Source organism: Paramormyrops kingsleyae, chromosome 6 (genome assembly GCF_048594095.1).
Source record: "Paramormyrops kingsleyae isolate MSU_618 chromosome 6, PKINGS_0.4, whole genome shotgun sequence".
Taxonomy (NCBI): domain Eukaryota; kingdom Metazoa; phylum Chordata; class Actinopteri; order Osteoglossiformes; family Mormyridae; genus Paramormyrops; species Paramormyrops kingsleyae.
In genome coordinates, this window is record NC_132802.1 from 3,313,562 (window position 1) to 3,330,649 (window position 17,088).

Genomic DNA, 17,088 nt, shown 5'->3' on the forward strand with positions numbered 1-17,088 from the left:
GGGTGAAAAAGTACAGGTTGGTTCATTTGAGGGTACAATTACTTGTCAGTGGGGCTGTATCATCAAGGGTCTGCCAACTGTACCCTAGCTGTAGGTAAATGTACCTTTTAAGGTACAGAAATGGACTTTGTACTGTTGGGAGTACATTATTGTTGTTTGTACCTTGGGGAACAAAACTGTAGCTGTACGTCACGCTACAGGTGGGTCTGACCTGCAGGATGATGAAGCTCCTGTATGTTAGTAAGGGGTCAACAAGATTAGGAAGGATTTGAACAGCCTTTCACCATTTTGATGGCTCTATACATACAGCTTTTTTCATAGATTTTCTGGTTGTGAGTCTGAGAGGTCTGGTCAGGGGCGCCGTAAGGGGGCGGAAAGCTAGGACGATTCCAAGGGCCCCTGAGTGACAGGGGCCCTACAAAATTAGGAAAATAACTGGATTGGTTTGGACTGGGGGGCCTAATATGATATGCTTTCATGGGGCCCAAAATCTCTAGCGGCGCCCCTGGGTCTGGTTAATACGCCCTGCTGTCTTTATCTGCTGCAGAGACTTAACGTTAATGGAACTTGCACAAGTGGCACCAGACAGAAATGCAGCTCGTGAAGATGCCATCTGTGGCTCCTCATACTGAGAATGGGTGGGGAATCACATTTTTTTTAAGTTCCTATTCGATTCGATACACAACTGCCGATACCGACACAGATTCCGATACAAGAGCGTTTTAGTTTTATATATTTAAACTTTATATATTATTTAAAAAATAGTAAATACAAATGAAAAATGACAGAAAAGTTTTGATTAGGCTACTACAAAAATACATAACGTACCGTTCCGCCGTTTGTACATCTAGTTTTAAGTATTTTTGAGGTATTTGCAGTTCAATTTAAATCTTCCGAATGAGTACAGAAGGTGGCGAATGCTTGAAATGCCCCACAATTTCTCTGGCAACAGCGTCACTTACACTTCGTTGAGACAGCACCCCCTTCCTGAACCACAAGCTGCAGCGAGTGCGCGAGACCCCCCAAGCCAGCTTCTTTTCCATATTGCTTTTTTACATTAGTCGCGCGCTCTCGCGCACATTAATTTCGTTTAGTGGGATTTTCCACTAAACGGCACTCCCACCTCTCAAAACTTTGTTTTTACAAAGACTGCTCTCAAATAATTACTATTTCTTGTTAAAAGGGTAAAATGCTTCCAGATCGTTACCCTCATCTGTTATTTTTACGCTTATCCTGCTGCAGAGCGTATGCGCATTCTGTCACTGCGCATATAACAACTGAGTGGCAAAAAATACTGAGTGGCAGCGTTAGTGTTCGGCTTGAATGAACAGCTACCGTGCAATTGATTGTACGAATCGATTTAACAAGAAATCGGAGCGATCTTTTACAGACTGTAAATAAGTATAGGACCTGGAACAGTCACATATGGCCAATACCCGATTGAATATCTGAATATCGGACCAGTGCACCTCTACATATTAGGGTATGCTTATCTTATGTTAGTGGCTTTTTAGACGGAACTGGGTCAGTTAGCCACGTGATCTGACCCAGAGTAAACACTCCAGGGCCAATAATATTCTGATTATTGCTTTTTAAAAAATAGCTTCAATTACCATTGGCTATGACGAATTGCATGCACCTCTCAAAATGTTTGTGCCTGTTAAAAGTGAAAGCTATATCCTAGTGATTTACCTCTACCAAATTAGGGGCCCAAATGTGTAGGTTTTGTTAAATTGAATAATTTACCTGCTCCTGGTCAAGAGTTTCAGGAAGATGGATCTTGACCACATCACTGCAGCACCTCTGTTGTGTGTAGGGCACCTTGTGACAATTGTATCCTTGCCGTTTGCTTGCATTTCCCTAGACACACTCCCAATGCATCCTTTCATAATATACTCGCGACCTGAGGCTAAATTCTGAGTGTTGTTATGATTGAAACTCTCAGGTCAAGGGCTGACATATTCCCCTTGCGACTAAAGTATTACTGTCCTGTTTATTTTGTTATTTCTCTTCTGCACCCATTTGCAGGTTTGTTTCTAAGCTCAACTCAAATACGTTTTTAAAAGTTGAACTAGTTATTTCTCTCCGGCAAAAATAAAGCTCTTATACATAAATATTCGCGGTTGGATTTATAGACAAGCCCCTATTCTATATCCCTCTACAGCTGCACGTCATATCAGGAGTAGATAATGCAGCACATTCTCACGGGATAGAGCCACCACAAAGGAACGGGACAACGGGCTTCAGAAGGACATATTGCTCAAAATGGGGACTAAGCCACTACATCAAAAAAACCTCAAACCAGCACAAAAGTACCTAAATTCAAAGAACCACTTCAACAATAAACCTTATCAGAACACAAAACATACACATATAATCCAGTTTGTCCCATAATGAGATAAACTCTCCACTTAGGGTCAGCTGAATGTTATTGGCTTAGGTGGTTGTCGGCACGAGGATGCTGCTCAACTGCCATGGAAACAGAAAATCTCACAGGAGCCCAGCAACTCGCCAGTGTTCTATGTCATTCACGAGAGTTAAGTAGTGAAATTACGGCACTTTTTCACTTGCTGCAGAACAGAATGTTTAAAAAAAAAAAAAAAAAAAGATCCACAGAGTGTTCACATTTACAGCACCATTTATATTTCAAGTTAGTTCTCTTGCTAAAGAATACAATATTAGGCTAATTCCTCCTGTACGTTAAGGTGGTGAGATTTGCAGTACTTAATATCTCAGCACTGTTTCGGATTTTACCAAAGGTTTTCAGGATTAAGCCATTTCGCAAAACGTGTTTAGGCCATTCTGCTTCTGTAAGAAAAATGACATATAAATATATTGAGTATTTGGAATGTCCGTCTTCCATCCGGCCATCTTATACAAGCTAAATCAGGGTCCGTAGAGCCACATTATTCCTTTGTCAGACCCAAGTAACGACCCAAATTCACGAAAAAAGTTGTTGACCCAGAAGGGGTTGTAGCGACAGTAGTCGAGCAGGGGGAGGTGGGACCCCACCGTGAACCTGCCACCACCCCCAGTCTATAGCCCCGGGCCCTCGAAGTCTCTGCACTGCCCTGATGTCCGATGCATATACTACACGTGCGTATACTATAGCATATTGTGAACACATTATACATAAATCGCTGTGTATGTTTCTTTTAAATGTAAAAAACTGGTTTGACACTGTTCACATATGGTAGACTTAAATTATACATAAATTAAATATAAATAGGAATATTGTGTTGATTTTCTCTTTTAATTAAACAAATGCCATTTCCAGCATGTTACTCTTATTTAATTAAAAGACCCCTATTAGATATCTATTCAAAGACCGTACGGTTCATGTACCTACGTGACACATGGCCATCTGTGACGTGTAACCCGAGCGCTGCCCGTAGCGAATAGGTGCGGCGGGGTGGGAAGGGTTAAGGAGCGGCAGAAAAACTCGGCTCGGCGGCGGTAATTATCAGATGCTCCTCTACTGAATGACTGGCGAAGAACAAGGAGGATGAAAGGAAAAGGTAATTGTACAGACCCGCTGTGAAAAACCGAGGATGATGAATAGACCAGAGGGACACGCAAGTACGAGAAAAGGTTTGACTAGAGCAAGTCGAACTTTTGAAAGACTTTGCGTCTCTATCAACTGAACGCCGACTATAACCTCATTCTACTCAACACGCTCCATTCCTCTCTAAGGAAAATATGCTGCTATGTTGCAGAACCATACCCGTCTAGTGCGGGTGTTTAATTAATCGGGTCTGAACCTTAAGCGATGTTATCATAACAGGAGAATGCAGCATTGACCGTATAAGTCTACAGTTTGTCCCTTTTTGTGTCACAGATATGGAGTATTTTTTCAGACGGAAGAGAGTGCTGAAAACACTAATAAGCTTGATTTTAGCTTTTGGTACGTTGTTAATGTTTCAAAAGCTCAAGCTGGTGGAAAACAACGTTAAGGAAAACCTCATGAAAAGCAAATATGCCGCTGGGTTCTTGGACATACAAAGCGATTTATTTAGAAGTGCTTTGGGAAACAATTCGCCACCGGGACTGGGGGAGAAATTTCCTGCGGAGCGCGCGTCTGTTTCCAACGCGACCCAGGCTGCATGGGATGTGAACACAATTAACTGCAGTGAGAATGTAGACCTAAAGGAAAAAGAGTGGTTTCAGCGACTGGAACCCAGATTTCACCAATTTGTGTTGCACAGACACTGTAGGTACTTCCCGATGCTGATTAACCACCCGGAGAAGTGCCAGACTGGAGACGTGCATCTACTGATGGTGGTAAAGTCGGTTATAGAGCAACACGACAGACGAGAAGTAGTACGAAAGACCTGGGGAAAGGAACGGACAATCGATGGTAAAATCATAAAAACGCTATTTCTACTAGGTACCCCCTCTGCAGGAAAAGATACAAGAAACCTACAAAAACTGATCGATTATGAGGATCGGCTTTATGGAGATATCTTGCAATGGGATTTTATAGACACCTTTTTTAATTTGACTCTGAAGGAGGTCAATTTTTTGAAATGGTTCAATATTTATTGTTCTCGGGTGAAGTTTATATTTAAAGGTGACGACGACGTATTTGTCAACACTAATAACCTAATGGACCTTATTGATTTTAAGACAGAAGAGAGAAAGGTACGCAATCTGTTTGTTGGGGACACTATTTCAAAAGCAATTCCCATTAGGAACCGGCAGAGTAAGTATTACATACCAAGAGAACTGTTCGACAAACCCTACCCGCCCTACGTAGGTGGCGGTGGATTTGTAATGTCAGGTCAGTTAGCGCAAAGGTTATTTGCAGCTTCCGAAGACCTGGAGCTTTATCCCATCGATGACGTGTTCCTGGGAATGTGCCTGCAAAGGCTGCACCTTTCCCCAGAGATGCATGCGGGATTCAGAACCTTTGGCATAATGAAACGCCAAGTCAGTCCCATGAATAGCGACCCGTGCTTTTACAGAAACCTCATCGTAATCCATAAACTGGGCCCACAGGAGTTGCTTAGAATGTGGAATATTGTGTACAATAAAAAACTTATTTGCGCCAAAAAAGTAATACTTTCACTGTGAACCTTTTTTTGTAAGGGATCCCTAAAGGAATACATCGTTCATATTTTACTGGAATGCCATAAGCTCATTGATGGAATTATAGTTTGTTATATAAGTTATTGACTGGTTGTGGTTTTATTGCACATTGTACACGTTGTATTTGCTGAAATCCAATGTCTTTGTCTGTACATTGAAATGTTCGTTAGATAAATAAACATACTTTTGCTATAACTACACACTGTTGATGGAATTTGAAAGGGCTGCGTTGAAAAGAGTGTGTCACGGGACGCTACGCTTACGACGCGTTTGAACGGAGATCAGTCGTCATGTATTTCTAACGCCAACGCTTTTGAACTTGTTAAATTCAGAACCGCAAGTGCAATTTCTTAAGATAACTGTAAGAAGACATGTTCCTCAAAAAAGACTTCTAAATGTAAAACTTTTTGACGTATATGACAGATAACCTGGACAATAGCTATTGTCACGTATAAACATGTATTTCGCACACCAACTGACTCAAAGTTTTTGTATTTTTAATTTGTCCGATTGAGATGCCCCCCCCCCCCCAAAAAAAAGAAAAGAAATGTAATTTTTGATTTTGTTTCCAAGTTTTTCTTTCATAACCCATCACATAGGCTCGATATCATCATATCTATATGTATTGTTCAAAAGAAAATGTAACTTTCACTGCATGAACCACGCATATAATCAATCGCAGATCATTAAACGTTGCCCCTAAAACACAATACCATCACGTTCTCATGTTTGCAAAGAATATTCTCACAGTGGGACCTGATTGGCAACAGAATTTGCAACTTTATTAAAAATTGGTGATAGTGACAGTAGGTAGGTAGTACAGAAGTTTTCCGGTTCAAATTCAGTGAAACTGTTTCCACGCTTTACATGTACAGTAATGGGTATTTTGAGTGAAACTGATACAATGTTTTTGGACAAACGTATCAGTTAGGAAACTATAATACGCCAGAGTAGATTTTCTGCAGAAAAAAAATTGTTTGCCTTAGTTTGATACCTGGGATTTTGTCTTGTCTGTTAGTTTGATACCTGGGATTTTGTCTTGTCTGTTAGTTTGATACCTGCATGGGTTTCGTTGCGGCGCTGTTACCTGTCAATGCTGGAACAGGCTAAACAAGCGTGCCACTGTGTTCACATATGTACGCAGTGTATTTCGGCAAACCAGACAAAACAATATAATGTGTACAAGTTGTTATTACTCAGCTTCAATAACACAACAACAATAAAACATTCTCAGTGATTCCCCACTGCTGGCAGAAGTCGTGGTGGCGCCCAGACGACCCGCGCACCTCATGCCAGACGCGGGACGGCTTGGCCGCCACTGATTTCCCTCACAGTCTTTTCCCAAGACAAATTCTTATTTCCAAATAACTAAAAACTTACAAGGATAGTTACTGAAAGTGATGTGCACATGGTTGCAAAAACATGTTCGAAAGCACCAAATATCAAAAGAAAATGCAGATGTTTGAATCACTATACAATGCAAAAAAAAACTGGTAACAGTTTAATTTTTAAGGTATGCTTCTTAAATATTAATAAACTGTTACTCGTCATTTGATAATATATTCATAGACAGAAAAACTAATTTTCAAACTAATTACAGTTATATCTGCCTCCTGTTATTTACAAAATAGCTTGAAAATCACTTGCAAATATACTCAGATTTGATGAATAATTGAGCATTTACAAGCTCTTTAGTAAATACTTTGAAAGACAATAGTAAGACATTTTTGTAATACATTTCTAAATTTGAAAGTGAATCTTTTTATTTACAAATATATTATCAAATGATTAATAATAGTTTATTAATAGTTAAGGATCAGACTTAAGACCGATAGACTTGGAGCACAATGCAAAAGTAACTGATATAATCCATCAGCAATTACTATGCATTAATTACTATTGACTTAAATTTGATTATCATTATTGTAACTTTAGATGTTATAAGAAGCAACAGCTAAATTGAGAGTATTTCACAACTATGCAGGTCTGGAAATGTGAAAGTGTCAATGACCATGCAAAATTATGCATTCACCTGTGCAATTACGGAAAACTCTAATAACATATATCACAATATAAATCACAACACTTTTACCTAATGTTCTTAAACTAATGTCCTAAGACATTGTTTGGTAAAAGGTTTCTGATTCTACGGAATAAACCAAACTGGTCCTATAGATTACAAACTGAATTGTTGTTTTTGTGCCTGGCACAAAAGAAATGTGTCATCTGTCCTTAAGTTACCTTAATTAGGCACAACTATGCTTGTAAGCCTTTGTTATCTAAGGATGGCTACTGGTGTTTCTGTACTATGCTCTTGTATCTAAAAAAAAATCACAAATAAGTTATAAACTAGAAAACTTTACAAAGAAAATATTGCACAACAGGAAAGTCACAAGTGAACAAAATATATATATATACTTGTCATTTTTCTCTGAAATATCAGTTACAATATTCACATTTGAAACATGTGGACTACAGGAGGGTTAGGGTTAACAAGTAAAAAATAACTGTAGAGAAAACCACTTCTTTGTACAAAATTGTCATTGTAAACATATTTAATACTGCATGAATATTAAAATCTGTAATATGCAAAGGGTATTCAAATAATTAAAATTTAATTTTTATGTTATCAGTTTGCAAATTAATAAATAAAGTGTTCTTTGAAACTTTTTTTTCTTCTTTTTTTTTAACTTAGAACCAAAAAAAATCTCTCTCCAGGCAAGGTGCTCAAATAACATAAGTGATGTACGTGACTCAACAAACTCTGTAAGTTAAATATTTCTTTGGCTATGACAGGCTGAAAGACGACACTTCACCTAAATACTTCACTCATGTAAAAAAGAATAAACATGAACCTGCACACGTAGGGAAAATCTGTACATAGAAATGCCGAAACAACCGCAAATATGTCAATTCAACAAAAAACTGTAAATCTTTTGGCAAATGTGGCCCAATGTGAATGTGAATCTGTACCACTGAGCTATGAATAAACAAGGTGCCCAGTGAGGCTTGGATTAATCATATGGAGAGATTCGTCAGTGCTACTAGGGTCGAAGAGCATTTCGAGCTTAACGTCTTATTAAGGGCGGGCGCCGGGCTGTTCCTCCGCGTCCAGCCCTGGCTCCAGGTACCCTGCTCATGCCACCCACCAGTCGTGCTTTGGGCCCTAGAGATACCTCCTTTGTCTTCTTCAAGGTGCTGGTCTTTCCTGTTTGATAGAATGAGGAAGATATTGCTCTCACATTCTGACGTGGTGTATTACACAGAAATAATAAAGTGCACTTCATGGCCTGAAGGGATCATGCGGAAAACATCTTTGTCACGTCTAACCCAATGACATATTCTCACATGGCTTCCAGTCCCCAGCAGGGTAGGGACCCGCTGACACTATGAGTAATTCTATCATGTTGATTATTCTTAAGTTCGACATTTTCAAAGGCCTCTATTTAACAACATTGATTTTAGAGATATGGTTGGGTTGGAATACACACATATTTGTTTTCCTCATAGTTTTAATCAACACTAAATTCATACAAGGTTTCTGCTAAGGCTCTTTTGGGATTAACAACAATGTTCTCCTTTATTGGGCCCAGGTCAAGGAGAACGGGGGGGGTGGTTCTAGGGTTTGTAAAAGATCAGCTGTTTCCAAAAGAGCCCTCAGTGTAGGAGAGCTCTGGGCTCTGGCCCCCGTCCCGAGGTGGGCCTGGGGGGATGAATGGCATACCTTGTGGGGGCTTCGCTCTCTGCAAGGCCGCTGTCCTCCGTGAGTTCTGCTTACAGCCATCCGGACCCAGGAGGTGAGACTTCCATGCCTGTGGATGGAGCGGGAGTCACTGAATGGCTGCCCCACAGATCAACTCCCATCAGCTAGCGTGAGCCGTAGCGGTGCAGTAGGCCGTCCCTCCTCCCCACTCGAAACTGAGCTGCTCCCTCTCTAAATGTTAGTAAACAAGACTTCATATAAAATGTTATGTTCAGAAGACAAAAAAGCCTGTGGTTAAAAAAAAACTAACAAAAATCATGGAGGAAGACACAAAAAAGATGAGCAGCCTCTTTCTGCTACCCAAGTCAATGAAAAATGTATTTTCTTAAACTTGTGTATGAATGGCGTTTTTTACACACAGTATTCTGCTGTGCTTCTCCAGCTGCCCACTGGGATGTTTTCAGGTTGAACACATGCTTCACTTTTCACAGCTTTGTGTATTAAACGGGTGTTTACTCTGTCTGTATCATCAAACAACAGTTCTAGAGGAATTCTCCAAAGATTGATGAGGTTTTTGTCACAGAAATTAGGGTTGGCGAATGCTGAGGAACTATTGTGTAAGAAGAACTATTGTGTACATTAAATGGATATTTGTTGTATGCTGATATGCATAATTCATTAAGTCAAGGAAAAACTGCTCTGCAGAAGAAACTGCAAGTCAACACTTTGCCAGTTCGCCAAGCTTCTGATGTATACAAAATACCTTTTTGATCTTTACATTGGAAGGAAACAATGAACAGGATTAAGCATAATTGTAGCTACTTTTCTAACACCTGCATTGTTTGTAGAGTATAATGTGAGGTTTGTGCTGGTGATAATCCTAAATAATATCCCAGAATTTATACTTCTGCAGTCTTTTTAACTCTCGTTGGAGTTTCATTTTAAGCAAAAGAACCTAATGGGGAGCAGTCAACCTCAAAACAGACCAAAACTTGGCGCATAAGTCACGGTGCAGACTGGCTAAGACTCAGAGAAACATTTCACTAGATCCTGGGATCATCCACGGTGATCGGACTGAACAGCACTGAACTGCACAGGTCCATGACATGCTCTGGGGTATCAGCCTTCACATTCCCTGTGGGCTTTTCTCAATGACCCTAATTCCAGCAAAATCCCATGTCTATGATACGCAAGCCTTTCATAAAGGGAGCCGGACACATGCTGATTTGTATACACACACTTCTCTGTAAACTAGGACAGATTCAGCTTCATTGTGTATCAAGGTAAGACTCAGCTCAATATTTTACTGACCCCAACCCACACACACACACGCACACACACACACACGCACGCACACACAGATTTGTGGACTGTGGCAAAAGCAGTATGCAGGACTGGGGACAGGAAGCAGAGAAGGGAAAAAGTAATCTGACAGACTCTCTGATCAGGGCCAAACAAAGACTGTTTTGAGGGTAAACATGATGCAAATTCACTGACGTAACCTTGCGTGTGCATGTGAAGGTTATTCATCTAAATAAAGTAAATCAGTTTATGCAGTGCTAAGCAGTACACATACAAAATAAGTACTGCTAAAAGAAACCAATTAATTTATTAATATAAATACTTCATTTTCTACGTATTGTACAACCACTTAGCTGCTATTTAACTACTATATTTAGCTAATTAAATAATTGTTTGTTTTATGCCTTACAAGTGATTTCAAACGGCCACCTATACATTTAACCATTCCGTCAGTAATTTTTGCATAATATAATTTTTTTTTTTTACTCTTTATATTCTATTAGTATCCTTAAGCCTAAATTAAAACACCCTCCCTGAAAATATTGCTCCTTTTGTTGATTCACAAACTTAATACCAACACTGGAGTTATTACTGTGTCACAGTCACACGGAGGGGCGGTGCTGGCTGACTGAACTGGTTTCAGACCAGCAAACAATGCAGCTGCTCCTGGTTGATGTAAGTATGTGAGCACACACACTCATTACGCATCAGGGGAGTGTTTATGGTCAGAGTGCTCGAGGCAGGGGAGAGGCACCAGTAAAAGTGCTCATACGCTGATGGTGACCACTGCCCTGTTGCGGAATGAGTGTGTGTGCTTACACACTTAAAAGAACTGGGACCAGCTGCGGGTCTGAAATCAGTCTAGTCAGCCAGCGCTTCAGCCTGTTTGGTGGCTTTTATAGTGACTTGGCAGGGGAAGTGTCCAGATTTGGCACCAAGAATGACTTAGTAAACCACATAAGTGAAACAGGTCTGCAAACAAAACACCCTCAAAACCACTGGACCAATAGCCTGGAGCTTCCAGCCTTTGGCCTGTGTGGTAGAGAGCATTTATGCTATAGCCAACAGTTTGGCGGTTCACATCTCAGGATGGCTCCCTACTGCCATGGTAAGGCACTTATCTTGAATTGCACTGAGTGGAATAAAATACTAAAAAATACTAAGCAGAAATGAATACTCATGGATGAAACTATGTACCAAATAAAAGAACTAATTGAAAATAGTTTTAGAAAAACAATCTGTCAGTAGCCATAGCACCTGCAGTTGAGACTATGTAATCCAGCTGAAGCTAAGCAGGTTTAGGCCTGGCCAGTACTTGGATGGGAGACCAACTAGGAGAGCTGGGCTGCTGCTGGACGAGGTGCTGGTGAATCTATCCTGTGGTCTTTGCGGATCCCGAAGACACAGAGCAGTAATGATAGTGCTGTCCTTCGGATGAAATGTTAAACTGGGGTCCTGACCCTCTGAAGTCATAAAAGATCCCTGGGCATCCTTTGAAAGAGTTGGGGTGGTAACCTGATGCCTTGGCTAAAATTGCCCACTGTGCCCCTATTAAATCTGGCCTCCTAATCATCTACTTTATCTAACTGGTGAATTCCCCTTCACCACCTTAGCTACTATGTGATGGGCATACTGGTGCAGAACTGTCACATCACCCAGGTGGATGCTACACATTAGTGAGGATAAAAGTAATTCCCCATACTGCTAAGCGCTTTGGGTGTCTTGAAAAGCACCATATAAATGTGACGTTTATTAAAATATACATTTATTACAAGAAACATTTTACCATTCATTCATCCATCCATCTATCTTTTTTTGAGTGACTGCTCCTTCACCTTGGGTTACAGTGATTGGAAGTTATTGTTCCTGGAAGAGCAAGGCACAGTTATGAACAAATCCTGGGAGTATATTTGGGCATGGATGGTAGGGATGTGTCCCTGCCAACACTGTGGGAGCAGCATGTGTGTTTAGGGAGGTGGGGGGGTTCGGGGAAGATTTAATTCCTACCAGTGGTGAAACCAAACCTACGCCCTTTCCACATTAAGACAACGGTCTTCAATTATTTTTACCTGTGGGTTGTGTATACAATCTCATGAGATCCTGTAAATTAGTGATGATACAAACTTTTACAGTAATGCAATTGACAAGTGTTTGTGCTTTGAGATACAAGGCAAAGAAGGCATGTAAAAGTAATGTATATCTGTTCTATTACGCAGTATAATAACAAAAATATAAAGTAACATCTATTTTTTTTTAGTAATTTTTATGTACTGAATGTCTCTTTACATGATTAGAGAACAACTGCAATGGCTACTACTGTACTTAATTTTATGCTTCGACTGACAATGAAATGTGAAAGTACAGTGATCCCCCGCTATACCGCGGTTCAGCTATCGCACCCCCGCTATTTCGTGGATTTTCCCCCGATGCGTCACAGTTCTCTGCGTATCAGGTACCATGCTTGTGATCTGATTGTTTTCCTTTTGTTTTAAGCCCTACGACGGCTCCCAAGCGTCCTGCATCTTCTAAGCCTTCTGGTAGCAGTGAGCCTAAGTGCCAGAGGAAGACCTTGACCATTCAGGAGAAGGTAACACTGCTGGATAAGCTTCGGGAAGGAAAGTGTTACGTGGTCGTCGCTCGCCATTATGGCTTTAATGAATCGACGGTACGCTATGTCAAGAAGGATGAAAAGAATATTTAACAGCCATATACGTTTTTATTTTTATATATTCCATTACGTATACAGAGAGAGAGAGAGATGTGTGTGTATGTGTGTGTGTGTATATATATATATATATATAATATATATACACACACACACAGACACATACATTACATATTATTTTTTTATTATTATTATTATTATTATTATTATTATTATTATTATTATCATGTTACTTAGCCCGATATCCACATATATGTGTTGTTTTAATAAGTTTACATGTGTTTAAAGAGTATGGGAGGGGTATTTCAAGGCTTAAACTATATAAAAAAAAAAAGTTTATTATATGGTCTTTCTATATCGCGGATTTTCACCTATCGCTGATGGGTCTGGAACACATCTTCTGCGATAGGCGGGGATCACTGTATTTTCTTTTAGATATAGTGACAATGAGTTTACAAAAAGTTGCAAAGGTTTTACTGCAAACAAAATTGTAACTGAAATAAATTATCAAGTTGGATTACATACTGTGTCGAGTATTGAAAATGGTATCGAGCGTCAATACTTTTCTTGGTATCTTATCAAAGCTTGAAATGTTGATATTGTGACCATGGATACACAAAACCACACATCAAGCTCAATTTAAAGACATCGATCCACCTAAACTGCAAGAACCGCGTACCTGGGAAAGGCCCCACTCAGCAAGCACTATGCCCTTACGGCGGGTGACGATGACATTCCCCACTGAGCCGCCACATGGCCGTCTCAGCGTCACCCTTCCCTGAACCGTTCCCTTCCACTGAACCTCCACAGCAAAACCACTCTCAGAATGCAGTTGGCTCTGCTTCATATGGCTGGCTCCAGTGAAGCCCAAAGTAGGAATTGCTTTTTGCTACTGTCTACTTTGAGAATCGTTTAGGCAGAGGGAGGTATCATTAAAAAAAATAATTAAAAAATCCTGAAATAGTGAGAGGTTACAATATGTCATCATATACAAAATACTATGTATTGACTGGAAACATTCAGGTAATAAATAAAATATCTAAAATATAATTAAAATGAAGGGATTAATGTAATATTCTGAACACAAACATGTTGGGGGATGAAAGCAGCGAAACCCTATTCGCCAAATGCCTCGGTCTGAACTGCGATGCTCTGAGTATTTGCTGCTAAGTTCTGAATATCGAACCTGCAGTCGTGGTTTTTCTGCTATCAGCCATTTAACAGAAATAATTGTGTTTCACTCTTGGGAAAATTACATGCTAAGTGCAAAGAGAGGCATAAAAGCACAGCCCTTTGCCTTGTTTCCGAGAGCAAAAATTTTGCCCTCATTGGGAAAAGCAAAATAAAGAATTGCACAATTTTGCAATTATATGTGTAGGAAGAGTAAAAATAGAATTATTGTTTGGTTCAGCCACCAAATGCAGATCAATTAAGTGGACTCTGAAATTTAAGTATGCTCCAGTGTGCTGGTACTATGATAACAAATTACGCCGTGAGATTACTGTGAAAGTATCTTATTCGGATGGTTTTCATGTCATCTGAATAACAAAAGGTTCTATAACAATGTGGTCACAGGAGTTCATCCTTTATCAGGCTCCAGAAAATGCAACAGAATCTCACCTCCTCTCCTGAAGCAAAATTATCATGGCATAATGGACAATGGTTGGCTTTTTTCTCGGGTCCAGGAGCTTAAAAATAGTAAAAAAAAAAAACAGAGAGGCAGTCAGGACAATGCATAACCCAAAGCCACTGGCAGAAGCTAAGAGGACGTACATATTTCTTGCTGCTGCTGTAAGTTGATAATTTGCAGCTCAACAGTGACTGAAGCACTTGCCCAACATAGCTGAACACTAGCTACATCCCAAAAGAACCAGCAACTGGGCATTTTCCCAGAGTTTTTTTGCTGACCCTAGACATCAGAGAGATGACAACTATCGCATAAATTCAGACACCACACCTGTGTGTAAATACCTGCTTTCCATAGTCTTTGTATGCCTCCGTTACTCAATGCCTTCCCTTTTCTTGGCATTTACATGTACAGTGATGTATAAAAAGCACATTGTGGTGTACAGAACAGTTCTGATTGACACTGTGGATAAACTGTTCCGCTGCAGCTTCCCTTTAAGCCTTGTTTGTAGCATGACCTGTGGTTGCTGGCACACTTAAAGGGAGACTACTGAATGTTTCATGTAATGCCGGGCCTGGATTTTATCTTGTCATCTCTGATTAGGAATTTCAGTTTCCTTGCACACGCTCAGTACAGCTCCCTCGCCCATGACATAAGGCCAGTTCCTAAGAACATGTCCAGTCCTGCTCCCTCATACATACCCACACAGTCTACCCTTGTCACATACACTAAGTCTGCTCCTCCCAACAGCAAATCATGCAGCTGTAACTCAATATACAGAGATAGCAGACAGAGCCAGGAGATTCAGTTACTGCTCAACAGAGCATCAGAATGGAGAAAATGAGGTATCTAAGCAATTCAATGATTGCTGGTACGGGATCAGTGGTTCAAAAATATCCATTCTTTCGGGATCTTCACACATTACTGTTTATAACGCTGACAGAGAATGGTGCCGTGGAGAGACAAACATCCAACCAGCTCTGTAAACAAAAGCATTTTGTTAATGGCAGAGGTCTGAGGAGATCGTCCAGGTTCCGTAAAGCTATCAGGAAGACGGCAAACGCAAAAATGATGGCTTGGGGTATCAGTGATGTGCAAGAAAGGCTGAATCTCGCCTCTGCGGGCAGAAGGTGCTCATTCCAGGAGGCCGGCAGCAGCTGAACCGCTTCTGAGTTTGTCTTTCTCCCCTCGCAAAACACAGGTGGTATCAGAGGCAGGGAAAACTAAACGGTTAATGAGCTCAGTGTTTGCTGGGTGTTCAGAAGGTTTCTAACCCTAAACAGTTTCTGTTAAAAATCCAAGAATATTATTGGGAAATTACACAAGCATTTAAATACTAGTCAAATAAGAGCAACAATGAAACAACCTCATGATATCTTGAAAAATAAGGCCAGACAAAACAGCACAGTGTCCAGCGGCATCACCGATAAAACATTCGGAACTGCAAGGAGAGAACGGGCAGGGCGACACACTCACGCTGGCAGTCCGGGCTCTGGGAGTGGGCAGCCAGCGAGCCGCGTGGCACGGCCTCGCCACACAGGGGGCACGCGGCGAATGCCAGCCGGCTTTCACACTCCGCTAGCAGGTGCTCTGTGAGGCTGGCGATCTCCACCACCTCGAAGGCAACCGGAGAAAGAACGACGTTCAATAAAACAACAAAACACGTAAAGAGTAACCAGGGTTATTATAGTTTTCAAATTTACATTAGTCTTAATTTTGGTTTTCACTTTTAGTTCAGTTTCAGTTTCTTTTAATAGTGTAAAAATAGTTTTAGTGTTATTTTTATTTTATGAACATTTCTTGTTTTAGTTTAGCTTTAAGTATAGGTTTTAGTTTTCAGTAGTGTTTTGATATCACATTGGAACTAATTTACATGCTTTCACCCTGCACAAGAAACAGCTAAAGAGAAAGCATGAAACATTTGGGTTTGCTGCCCCAACATTCCCTTCAAAACGCTCATCACCCTGTTTTTAAAGCTGTGACCCTGCTTTATTGATACTCTTATTCACTGATTACAATATGCAACTTTATGGGATTTGGCACTTTTGGAGAATGTAAAGTCTAGAAATGCACCAACATGGCGGACGACGGCCTTCGTTTCCTGTGGGCGGTATGACGTCAATTGTAACCAACAACCACAGTGCAAAATCGATGGGATAAAAACAAAAATGAAGCTGATTTTACCTGCATTTCTATTTCGTTTTAGTTTGGGTTGCTTTTTTCATTGTAGTTTTTATTTCACTCCTAGTTTTAGTCTCAGTTTTTGTTAACTAAAATAACCCTAACGATAACTCCTTAGCCTAAGTCCTCCTCTAGGCTAAACTTTTGTTAAAATATGAGATTATGCCTAAATAGAAACCAGTTATTAAGCTTTGTTTAATGATTTGCCATTAGATTTTATTAATTACACTTATTTCTTTATATTCCTGTACCTATTGTCAAGCTCTGAGAATTGCACGTGTCTCTCAGAATATGCTACGGGCTTTAATAACCTGCAGCTAGGGGTGATTTCTCTCTCTCTCATCTTATTTGAAGGACTGTGATGTGACATGCAACCCTGCTTTGGTTTCTGGGTGCTATATATAGGTGCAATATAAGCAAATGAAATGCAAATGGGACTCAGTGCGGACATGGGCTAGCGGCTTGTTTCACAAAGCCTGTTTGTGGCGTGGCTCCGCCCACACGGTTCAGAGGTGGAGCCAG

At 40.4% G+C, this 17,088-nt stretch overlaps 2 protein-coding genes across 8 annotated transcripts in view; one reads left to right on the top strand and one right to left on the bottom strand.

The window, feature by feature from the left end:
• The first annotated feature begins 3,422 nt into the window (after nucleotides 1-3,422).
• Nucleotides 3,423-5,563, top strand: b3gnt7l (UDP-GlcNAc:betaGal beta-1,3-N-acetylglucosaminyltransferase 7, like). The gene is made up of 2 exons (XM_023793469.2): nucleotides 3,423-3,518; nucleotides 3,839-5,563. Exons 1-2 carry the CDS (start codon nucleotides 3,506-3,508, stop codon nucleotides 5,071-5,073), a joined length of 1,248 nt encoding a protein of 415 aa, XP_023649237.1. The 5' UTR covers nucleotides 3,423-3,505; the 3' UTR covers nucleotides 5,074-5,563.
• A 285-nt stretch (nucleotides 5,564-5,848) lies between these two features.
• cep104 (centrosomal protein 104) overlaps nucleotides 5,849-17,088 on the bottom strand; it is a 44,074-nt gene continuing 32,834 nt past the window's right edge. For all 7 annotated transcript variants that reach the window (XM_023793464.2, XM_023793468.2, XM_023793467.2 and 4 more), the window contains exons 20-23: nucleotides 15,862-16,000; nucleotides 14,379-14,446; nucleotides 8,813-8,900; nucleotides 5,849-8,296 (exon numbers count right to left, since the gene is read on the bottom strand). In XM_023793464.2, the coding sequence (XP_023649232.2) occupies nucleotides 8,157-8,296; nucleotides 8,813-8,900; nucleotides 14,379-14,446; nucleotides 15,862-16,000 (435 nt within the window). In that variant the 3' untranslated portion in view covers nucleotides 5,849-8,156. The remainder of the gene's footprint in view (nucleotides 8,297-8,812; nucleotides 8,901-14,378; nucleotides 14,447-15,861; nucleotides 16,001-17,088) is intronic.